At 37.4% G+C, this 10,783-nt stretch overlaps 3 protein-coding genes across 4 annotated transcripts; 1 reads left to right on the top strand and 2 right to left on the bottom strand.

Moving 5' to 3' along the window:
* Nucleotides 1-1,145: 1,145 nt before the first annotated feature.
* Nucleotides 1,146-4,533, top strand: LOC105921035. The gene is made up of 7 exons (XM_036130273.1): nt 1,146-1,271; nt 2,287-2,957; nt 3,037-3,082; nt 3,166-3,257; nt 3,481-3,591; nt 3,888-4,164; nt 4,234-4,533. The coding sequence occupies exons 1-7, from the start codon at nt 1,212-1,214 to the stop codon at nt 4,456-4,458; spliced, it is 1,482 nt and encodes a 493-aa protein (XP_035986166.1). The 5' UTR covers nt 1,146-1,211; the 3' UTR covers nt 4,459-4,533.
* A 186-nt stretch (nt 4,534-4,719) lies between these two features.
* LOC105921034 lies at nt 4,720-6,886 on the bottom strand. The gene is made up of 4 exons (XM_036130274.1): nt 6,770-6,886; nt 6,134-6,278; nt 5,924-6,050; nt 4,720-5,304 (listed from the first exon to the last, which is right to left on the bottom strand). Exons 1-4 carry the CDS (start codon nt 6,772-6,774, stop codon nt 5,015-5,017), a joined length of 567 nt encoding a protein of 188 aa, XP_035986167.1. The 5' UTR covers nt 6,775-6,886; the 3' UTR covers nt 4,720-5,014.
* Nucleotides 6,887-6,952: 66 nt separating this feature from the next.
* Nucleotides 6,953-9,991, bottom strand: LOC105931881. 2 transcript variants are annotated; one of them, XM_036130272.1, is made up of 8 exons: nt 9,860-9,991; nt 9,579-9,778; nt 9,263-9,470; nt 8,712-8,787; nt 8,317-8,600; nt 8,170-8,226; nt 8,016-8,092; nt 6,953-7,929 (listed from the first exon to the last, which is right to left on the bottom strand). In XM_036130272.1, exons 1-8 carry the CDS (start codon nt 9,917-9,919, stop codon nt 7,866-7,868), a joined length of 1,026 nt encoding a protein of 341 aa, XP_035986165.1. In that variant the 5' UTR covers nt 9,920-9,991; the 3' UTR covers nt 6,953-7,865. The 2 variants fall into 2 exon arrangements, 1 of the variants encoding a protein (XP_035986165.1); XR_004928928.1 differs by lacking the exon at nt 9,579-9,778.
* Between the last annotated feature and the right edge of the window lie 792 nt (nt 9,992-10,783).

The following is a 10,783-nucleotide window of genomic DNA, read 5'->3' as shown; positions in this document are numbered from 1 at the left end:
GTGGAAAGAATGCATAAATGTCAGTTACAGAGCGGGGTGTCAGAATCACTGAGGGAGGCGTTGTAGAGATTGATGACCACAGGCAGGAATGATTTCCTGTGGTACTCTGTGGTGCATCTGGGTAAGAGGTGTCTTCTGCTGAAGGAACTCCTCTGCTGGGCCAGTGTGTTGTGGAGAGGGTGTGAGACATTGTCTACGATGGACTGAAGCCTGGACAGCATCCTCCTCTCTGCCACGGTTGTCAGAGTGTCCAGTTCCTCCCCCACAACATCACCGGCCCTCCTGATCAGTTTGTTTAGTCTGTTGTTGTCAGCGACCCTCAGCCCACTGCCCCAGCATGTGACAGCAAAGAAGATTGTGCTGGCAACAACCGACTCATAAAACATCCTCAGTCTCGTCCTACAGATGTTAAATGACCTCAGCCTCCTCAGGAAAAAGAGTCAGCTTTGGCCCTTTTCGTAGACCGCCTCGGTGTTTCTGGTCCAGTCCAGCTTATTGTTAAAGTACATTCCCAGGTACTTATACTCCTCCACAGTGTCCACAGAGACCCCCTGGATGGAAACAGGGGTCACAGGTGTTTTTGTCCTGTGACCCCTGTAATAAGCCAAATGCAAGGAGATGTTGGAAACATCACACTTGTTGAGAAAGCATTTTCTTATGAAGGTGGTGTTGGATGTTGTCATGATTTGTGGCAAATGGGACATTCCTCTTAGAGTGCACTGCGCAGAGGAACAGAAGAGCACCAGATTCTTTTATGGGGTTGGCGCGCTGTGGGGCTGTTGCGTTGCCTTGAGCTTAAATTCAGGTGCACATACTCAATTTAGTCACACGGTTATGTTGGTGCGTACTTTTAAGGGGCATTATTATGGGGTAAGAGAGCTTTCTAAATAGATTTGTACATAAAAGGATAGTTGTGTCCATATCAGTCAGAAGTTGTGCATAACAAACATTTGTAAACTCATAATAATTTAAATCACATTCAAAAGATACAACATACGGTTTAAATAGTTACAACTTCAATAACTAATAAATACAAATTTCAAGTTTAAATTTGTGCTTTACTCTTTATGAACACAAACAGCAGCGGCTGCTTGAGAATACAGATTTTTTCTTTGAGAATACGAATTCACAACAGTGGTCTGACGTCACGGTTTCCAAGGCTGGTTAATGGAGCACAGAACGCAAAGATAGGAGCCGCGCATGCGTACTATATGTTCTTTCAACTTAGTAGCGCCAAGATGACGGACCAGGAAGCTACGGAGCAAAGCCAGGTAATATGTTTCCATAAAAGTTACTTGTACTTTTGCGTCATTTGATTTTCGTTTTATAAATAGTTTCTTTGATAAACTGATAATTATTGTTGTTTTTTTATTTTATACTCCAAAAATAGATTGCCACCGTTGCCAAGGCAACTCTGCGCTCTCATCTCGCTCAAGTATACTGCACACATTTTCTATTATTGAACCTAGTAGGCTAGTAAAAAAGGAATTTAACCAGTTTCACCTTAAATAGGGTGAAAATATACATTATAGGTAACGAAAGTAAGAGTTGTTTTTAGCTAACTGGGCTTTAAAAACAAAAGCAAACTGGTTTTAAATCAGGTGTCAGCATTTAGTCTGTAATGATGATTCAAAAGTGTCACTGTTTACTTTAGCTTCTAGTGTTTTTTGCACATTAAACCTTTCTCCAAGAGATTAGTACAACATTGGACGAACTTTCAACTGTAACAGATTACACAGGACATAGTTAGCAATGGTGGCAAACTTTTGGTTGGCCACCATTCGTTTATAAAGTATAAAATCTAAGTACATAATCATTGGTATTTAAATGATTGAGTTTAAAACGAAAATCCAATTACCAAAAGGTAGTGTTTTAAAAAATCGTACAATATGGTAAAAATACAGCATTATTTTAATAATTTACCACCTCTAAAATTAACTTCAACCTGTTATTTGTAGCACAGGTTAGAAATAACATTTTATCTACTTATACCAGACTACACTTTGACAAATTACTTCTATACTAATATAGTAAAAAACCCATACACATTTTGTCTTTTGAATCTGTGTTTATAACAATCTGTGAACAGATATTAGCTCAGCCATACAAGTACATAAACAAACAGTATTTTTCATGTAAAATGACACATTTATTTCCTGATTCCTGGCTTTTTAAATTGTATTTAATCTTTTTTTTTTATCTAGTATTTATTCCCAACCCTAAGATGAAAAAAAGTACTGAATATGTGCTCTATAAAAAGTAACTAGTCAATTTTTATGTTTGCAGGAACCACTGCAGAGACTTATAATGGAACGCCTTCTCTCAAGAATTAATGAGGTTCTAGACCAGCCACATTTGGATTTGGATTATTTCCAATATATTGTAAATCAGGAGGTCTTTATTTTAACATCTGCATCAACTCTTCTTGATATACCCATGGATGTTATGGATTGTATTTTAACCCTTCAAAGAAAGATCAGTGACACCCTTTCTCATGAAGAACGCTGTGTTCTTACCACAGAAGTTTCTTATGGACGAGGGCGACCCAAATTAGAAGTTTCTGAAGACCTTTTGGTCCATTTAATAGACATGGCCCTACCAGTGTCATGTATTTCAAACCTGCTCGGAGTCAGCACATCTACTATTTTCAGACGCATGCATGAGCTTGGGTTATCAACAAGATCTTCCTACAGCAATTTATCTGACAGCGAACTTGACAATGCAGTATTATCAATAAAGAACAGATTACCTAATGCTGGATATCGGATGGTAAAGGGTTGCCTTCAAGCAGAGGGTCACAGAGTTCAGTGGGAACGGATCAAAGACTCAATGCACCGAGTTGATGGAGCTGGAGTTTTACAAAGAATGTTGCAGCTAGGGTGCATCGTCAGAAGGACATACTCTGTACCACATCCTTTGTCCTTAGTACATATAGACACAAATCATAAGCTTATAAGGTAACATTTCGTTTTTACCAAGATATTGGGTTTCTTATGAACATAATTGGATAGAATGATGTAAAATTCTCTTTTAAAGGTATAACATCATCATATTCGGAGCGATAGATGGGTTCTCCAGAAAGGTACATCATAATGACATGTTTTCTTTTATTTTGGTAATATAGTATATATGTAATATAACCATGTTTGCCTTTAATTTTTACAGATTATGTACTTGGAGCCTGCAACAAACAACAGAGCAAGCACTGCTCTTACATTCTTTCTAAAAGCTGTGGAAAACTATGGTTGGCCTTCCAGGTAGTTTTGTTGTTGATGCTTTGTTTTTCGTTGCTTGCAATAATAATAATATATATATATATATATATATATATATATATATATATATATATATATATATATATATATTTATTTATTTATTTATTTATTTATTTATTGCAAGCAACGACAAACAAATATATGTGTGTGTAATATAAATTTCAGACATACTGTATTTATGTAAATTACATATCTGTGGTTACAGGGTAAGAGGGGATGAAGGAGTTGAAAACGTGGCAGTAGCTGAAGCCATGTTCAGTGTAAAAGGACCGGGAAGAGGGAGTTTTATAGCTGGCAAAAGTGTACACAATCAAAGGTATTATGTATATGTCTGTGACCAAGTATCAATGAATAAAGCAACCAATATATAATACCCATTTCTTAAAAAAGGCAGGTGTGATCAATAGAAGTCACATTTTTAGCAATGCTATTCTAACATAAACAAAGGTTTTTAATGGTTAGTTTATGTAAGCATGTGTGAAGAAAGATTCTGTGTTCTGACTTATCAGAGTTCAGAGGGGAAAGGAAAGTCAGGAGTCAAGTGGAAAACAATTGCTTTTTTGCTCTTTGACCTTCTGCTTTTCTTTATTTATAATATAATTCCCTATTAAGAATTGAGCGCCTATGGCGAGACGTGTGGACCAGTGTAACTCATCTCTACTACGAAGTACTTCACAATCTGGAGGAGCACGGACTTCTGGAGCTGTCCAACACTCTGCATTTGTTTTGTGCACATTATGTGTTCCTGCCACGCATTGCAGATGCTCTGCACACCTTCACAGAAGGATGGGACAATCATCCTTTAAAGTCTGAAGGTGGCCTCACCCCTAACCAGCTCTGGACCATGGGACACATGCAGAAACCTTCTCATGAGACTGAAGATGTGCAGGTTTGTTTAATAAAACAAAATCTAAACATTATTATTTGGCAGTTAGAAGTCATTGATTTTTGCTTATAGAACCTAGAGCTCTTTGGAACTGACTGGGAAACGTTTGGTGGTGTCAGTGAAGAACCCTCTGGAGTTCAAGTCCCAGAAGTTGACTGTCCTCTGTCTCCAAATGCAATGGAAGCTGTGATGACCATGATCAATCCACTTGCACCTTCTCAATCATATGGACAGGACATTTTTGTGTCAATGATTCAGTATGTTGAAGAACACTGGGCAACAAGCGACAACATTTAACACACCTTTTGTGAAAATATGACTATTTGCTGTATCCTACCTTTGCAAATTTAATAAAAATCTACATTGATGTCACCATTTTTGGCTACTTACCATTAATGAAATGTAATTTATCTGCACAGCCATTCATCTGTTTGATTGTATTCTTTTTACCAATTTCTATACAGATTATAACTTAAAGTATAGTTCATGGAGCTGTGTGTCGTTATGATTCTTAATGAAAAACTTTAATTATTGTGTTTGAATCCATAAATCAGAAGATTTGCATCAATAATTCAATTTATTTGTTTAGAAAAAAAACTTTCAAACTCCTTCATAAAAACATTGAAGGTTTCTAAACTTTCATTCCTTGACCTGAATTTCTTGTATCTCAAACAGCGGAATGTAACTTACACAAATGTTTTTAAAAACCTCTGGTAAATAACAAAGTCCTGGAAAGTGTTTACTTATAAAACTGACAGAACTTTAAGGATTTTACTAACAAACATTGGCCACTGTGGTATGGCCTGTAAGTTCCAACAGAACAGCACATTTTGCTAACAAAAAGCAAAATCACTCAGACGAGGCTAAATGATTGTCCGTAAGTAATGGCTGCTTTCATATTTTCTGAGAATTCATTCAGGGTTGCAAGATGTGCAACTGGAAATGTGATTGTGCGGCTACAGGCGCAGACAACAGGAAAACAAATGGTATGACTTGAGTCACAGTCATGGTAAAATTTAACAGAAATGAAGAAGTCCTTCTTCTCACTGGGCAGCACTGGCTTGTGTGCCTGTCCTGTTATCCACTGCATGAGTTTGCCAACGGTCAGCTGCTGTGGATCCTCATTCTGACCATCTTGTTCTTCTAAAGAAGGTAGATGTTAAGGAAAAAACAAAAAGTTAAAATCTTGGCTGTTTTTTTGAAGATATGCATAACGGATGCTTTTTAAGTCAGATTTTGTTTTTTAAATTATCAGTTTTGGTTAAACCTTTAAATTAATGTTATAGGTGCATTCGATACTCTTGCAAAATGTTGATAGTCTTGCACGACTTGAATGTGCTGTGAATTGCTGGGTTATTATAAAATACAACTATCACGTCCAGCTCTTACGTAGTCCGCTCTAGAGGTGCTCAAAGCTAGTCAACCCAAAAAGGCAGCACAAAACATCCAGAAAGCTTCAAAACTTGCACTACAAGATGCATGTGACGCACCGTGGGACATCTCAAAGCTCTCTGAGGCGCATTCACCATAGTCAATGGTCAGTGATGCTTAAAAGGAGTTTGATCTGAAAGCAGCATTATGCTTCCAGACATTAAAAATAAGATCAACTAAGAAGTTGATTGGATTTAAAAGTATTATAATAAAATATTCATATAAAATTAAAAGTTGCTCACAGTACACACAAATCAAAACACTATGGTTTTCCTATCACCATTGGCAGCAGTACATTTACAACAAAATAATCATGCTAGTTAAAACATACCACAGTCCTCTATGTTTTGTAGAAAGTCTTGAAAAAAGTTCATGATGTTCACTTCTCTGCTGTATCTCACAGAACCCATCTCACTAAACCTAGGTTGGCATCTTTCGAGGACAAAGGCTGCATCCACATGGCGTGATCAAAGGATACAAATAAGTCATTCCATATGTTTATAAAAATATTTGAATGGAGACAACATACATGTATACTCACTCTGCCATCTTCCCTAGGAACAAACATAGGCAAACACAAATCTGGGTGGGTTTTCATCACTTCAAGCAGGCCGTACAGCTGCAGGCCTTTTCTCAGTTGGTCAAGCATTGGCACAAGTCTCATTGTTGAGTGCAACACAATCGCTCTGCAAAACATATTTTATAAAAGACAACAAGTAATTACAAAATCCAGTGTGCTTAGAATAATTTCTACACATTTAGAAGTAGTTACATGACACTAATAACACATTTGAATAATCAGTAATATTTAGCAAATATCCATCCATCCATCCATTTTCTGTCCCTATTAATCCATCATGGGGTCACGGGGGGTGCTGGTGCCTATCTCCAGCATACACTGGGCGAGAGGCGGGGTACACCCTGGACAGGTCGCCAGTCTGTCGCAGGGCAACACAGAGAGACAGACAGGACAAACAACCATTCACACACACACTCACACCTAAGGACAATTTAGAGAAGCCAATTAACCTAACAGTCATGTTTTTGTACTGTGGGAGGAAGCCGGAGTACCCGGAGAGAACCGGTGCATGGACAGGGAGAACATGCAAACTCCATGCAGAAAGACCCAGGGTTGATTTAGCAAATAATTGAAAGAAAAAACAAAACAAAACTTTACCTCATGATGAGGTCTTTTTTGTCCACGGAGACCTTTCCAGTATAGCCACAGCCTACAATGTCATCCGTAAGATCATTTATGTTCTCATCAGTTGCTCTGTTTACCTGAAGACCAAACAAGCTTTATTTTTCCAATAATTGGAAACTTACAAATGACAACTGATTGCACTGTTTCTTTCCAGTATTCTTTTTTCGGTGGTAGTTTACAGTATGTAACCTTTTGCTCAATAATAGGCTAATATTTAGCATAACTGTAATTACTGTAACAGAATTTAATCTGTGCACAGGGGTTCCTGCAGATGTACGGTTACACAGTGCGTTCAACCGTACATCTGCATGTACCTTTGGGTGTGCTTTTATATTTTTTTTCCATTTTTTTCCCCTTGATTGATATTAAAATTGAGAAGCAAATCAAACAAAAATTTTTATTTTTTGACAAAAATCTCAACAGGTTCATCTGTGTGTGTTTGTGCGGTCAGGACCATGTATGCACATCTCTCTTCTCCAAGAGACTTCTTCAGTAATAAGATGCTGCAGATCTTTTTGGTGTGTAGTGTGTTGTTCCTACTGTCATTTTCTGTAGAGGCAAAATCAGATGCAATTGACTTAAAGCATCAGAGTAACAGGGTTGAAAAAAGCTTGTTGAGCTTCATCCAAAAAGAAAGCTGGCCCTGTTCTGGGGAACATTTGGAGATGATTTTACGAATCATCTACATCTTCATACGAATGTATGAAGTATTCTTCATAAAACAAAGAACATTTTGGACAACCATGGGCATCTTCTTCATCAGACTGTCATACAACAAAAGATTGTCTTCAGTGAAACCGCTACAAGAGATCCTTCCTGCATGCAGCCATGCACAGCTTATTGACGAAACTCCAATAATAGGAGTTATACAAACATTTGAGTTGTACATTGACAGCAAATGAGTTAGGATTGGGAAAACCAATAAAGAAATATTACCAACACTTCCTAAAAGAATAAAAATATTATGCATTTTGCTAGAAATGTGATCAAAATATAACTAATTGGAGCTTCTGTCTTTAAATAAAGCATTTTGCTCTATAAATATGGCGAATGGGAGTTTTGTTTTTGTTTACCTTTGAAAGTGGTTAATCCCGTCCTCTGAGGTGCTGATATTGGATTCTTGGTTTGAAGATCTGTAAGAATAGTAATTAGAATACATATATGGATCAATCGCATACTACATGAAAATGTTTTTAAAAAAAGTTTCCTGGTGAAGTACCGTATTCCACAGTCAGATGCATGGGTCTCAATAGCATCAGTGCTGAATATACCTCTGCACACTGGACACTCAGTAGTCTAAATTAGACAGAATGTACATAATAAAAAGTTAAATTAATAATTCAAACACACAACCAGCAAACAAAGCATCTCACCATCTCTGTCTGATGTTCTGTCCTTAATGGAGATCCATTGTCCTGAGTGAAGCTTTCCTAATTATAAAACATACCAATATGAATTCAATCAGTTATTTGGTTAATTACAGCCAACACTTTATTACTTATAGCCAGTATTTGACATACATTCTCAGAGGAGCTGTTGAGATAAATCATTTCCTCTTTGCAGCTCTTGATGTGAATCGGAAGAGCTTGGAGTGGTACCATTTTGTTGCAGGTGGTGCATGGAGCTTTAGGCATGTTTTCAAATTCTTTTGCGTCTGTTGGTAATGGAGAAGTTTCAATTTGTTCCTGTAGAGGAGTTATGTACAGTGTACATTTTCCATTTCCACTAACGGCCTTCAGTTGGTGCCCACTATAACCATCAGAATCAGGAGGAATAACAACTAATCTGCGCTGCCCACCACCACCTAGAAATGTTAAACATTTACAGACATCATTTACTCAACTGTATCCACATTCATCGAGTTAAACTGGTTGTATAACATGAGTTTAGCAGTTTATGTTTCATTACAACATACCTGTAGACTTGTATAGCAACCAGCCACCATTGATGCTTCCAAGCCTTGGAAATGCATTGATCAACAAATCTGTCAGCTTGTACAAAAAAAGTTCAGTTACTGGTCAATATCATACATATAACAAATACAATTATTTGTTATACATTTTGTATTCCGTAACCCAAGGAGAGATCACTAAATTGCAATATATAAGAATATGGGGAAATTCAGCCGTGACATCGGCTGATTCAGTTATCACAGGATGCAGAAAAAGTCAGTGGAAAGAGTAGCTCCAACACCAACATTATATATATATATATATATATATATACACACACACACACACACACACACACATGGTCATTCATACATCCATACAAATTGTGAATTTCTCCAATGTGAGAGCAATAAAGCTTATCTTATCTCTTAAATACACACACACACACATATATATATATATATATATATATATATATATATATATATATATATATATATATATATATACATATACACACACAGACAGACAGACAGATTATAGTTTAATCTTCTGTACCTAAAGAAAGAATTACCTCTGTATGTGTTAAACTCTCTGTTACTGAGAGAGAACGTTTACCCAGACCAGCCAATATAAGCTGGAGTTCTTCATTGCCTTTGGGGGTTTTGGAACGTTGTTTCTCAAGGAGAAAAAAGTTCACCAGAAAGCTTTTCTTTGGTCGGGTATACGGTGTAAAACGTCTTTTCCCTTTTGTCTCTCGGCGAAAAAGTCCAGGAAAGGATCTGGAAAAAATGATGACGATGATGATGATGATGCAGCTTATTTTATTCAATATGAAATGTAACACAGACCGCAGGCTTGTTGCACAGGCTGACTAAGATGAAACCTACCGAGCCATTTCTTGATGAACTGAACCACTGCGCTGAGGACATCTTAGCTGTCCTGACTGTGGACCTGTCTCTGCTTGCCTCGACTGTCCCTCAATAGACTGTCTTTCACTTTCTGGCCTCACAGTCCCTGAAGAGCCTAACCTTCGGTTTAACAATGACACAAGACTGTGTGCCGTGTTTAGGATATCCGCTAACTGTACCTAACGGAAAGGGCAATAAAGTTAGATGTCTAAATATCAACTACAGAAATAAAAACTTAAGATACAAATGTTAAAGATTACCTGGCTTTGCTCCGTAGCTTCCTGGTCCGTCATCTTGGCGCTACTAAGTTGAAAGAACATATAGTACGCATGCGCGGCTCCTATCTTCGCGCTCTGTGCTCCATTAACCAGCCTTGGAAACCGTGACGTCAGACCACTGTTGTGAATTCGTATTCTCAAAGAAAAAATCCGTATTCTCAAGCAGCCGCTGCTGCTTGTGTTCATAAAGAATAAAGCACAAATTTAAACTTGAAATTTGTATTTATTAGTTATTGAAGTTGTAACTATTTAAACTGTATGTTGTATCTTTTGAATGCGATTTAAATTATTATGAATTTACAAATGTTTGTTATGCACAACTTCTGACTAATATGGACACAACTATCCTTTTATGTACAAGTTTATTATGGAAGATCTGTTACCCCATACATTATAGGGTCTTGTATCATTGGGAGCTTCAACCCAGACCCCTCATTCATCTTCCTCCCTCTTTAAAAAGAGATCATTACAGTCTGTATTTATGTATTTTTCCCACTATGTTTATGCCTCGCTCTCAGCACAGAATAGTTGCCGGTCCCCTCATCACCTCAACCTGGTATAATTGAACATAAAGTATGCAAGGACCAAACAACAGTTCCCAAATAGCCTATTATTTTTCTAGGCTGTATAGAAAAGTGAGACACAGTGAAGCACCAAGCCCAAAGGGCTGCGCCTATACTGATAGAATTTGAGGTTACGATACATAAATAAAAGTGCTATTTCTTATATTGCTATTTCCTGTAGGCTTAAGACTAATGCTAGTGGGTTAAAGGCAAAGCAGGAGTCCATGCCTCACTGGGCCCGCTTGAAGCAAAAACATGAAACATCTGCTCTGAGAACAATTTCAAACTCAGCCTTCAGCATGTGTAATTATGCACTTAGATGCACACCTGCGCAAATACAGGT

Source organism: Fundulus heteroclitus, unplaced genomic scaffold (assembly GCF_011125445.2).
Source record: "Fundulus heteroclitus isolate FHET01 unplaced genomic scaffold, MU-UCD_Fhet_4.1 scaffold_320, whole genome shotgun sequence".
In the NCBI taxonomy this organism is placed as follows: Eukaryota; Metazoa; Chordata; class Actinopteri; order Cyprinodontiformes; family Fundulidae; genus Fundulus; species Fundulus heteroclitus.
The sequence above is the reverse complement of the archived record's forward strand: the minus strand, read 5'-3'. Positions and strand labels throughout refer to the sequence as shown.

Bases quoted from the DNA above. Each gene is read 5' to 3' on its own strand.
- LOC105931881 (XM_036130272.1), bottom strand. From the start codon at position 9,919: ATGTTCTTTCAACTTAGTAGCGCCAAGATGACGGACCAGGAAGCTACG. The intron at 9,779-9,859 runs GTAATCTTTAAC...CCTTTCCGTTAG, and splicing joins AAGCTACGGAGCAAAGCCAG to GTACAGTTAGCGGATATCCT. The intron at 7,930-8,015 runs GTACTTCACCAG...CTATTCTTACAG, and splicing joins GCATCTGACTGTGGAATACG to ATCTTCAAACCAAGAATCCA.
- LOC105921035 (XM_036130273.1), top strand. From the start codon at position 1,212: ATGTTCTTTCAACTTAGTAGCGCCAAGATGACGGACCAGGAAGCTACG. The intron at 3,258-3,480 runs GTAGTTTTGTTG...CTGTGGTTACAG, and splicing joins AACTATGGTTGGCCTTCCAG to GGTAAGAGGGGATGAAGGAG. The intron at 4,165-4,233 runs GTTTGTTTAATA...TTTTGCTTATAG, and splicing joins ATGAGACTGAAGATGTGCAG to AACCTAGAGCTCTTTGGAAC.
- LOC105921034 (XM_036130274.1), bottom strand. The intron at 6,051-6,133 runs GTGAGTATACAT...TGATCACGCCAT, and splicing joins TTCCTAGGGAAGATGGCAGA to GTGGATGCAGCCTTTGTCCT. The intron at 5,305-5,923 runs GTATGTTTTAAC...TACCTTCTTTAG, and splicing joins ACAAAACATAGAGGACTGTG to AAGAACAAGATGGTCAGAAT.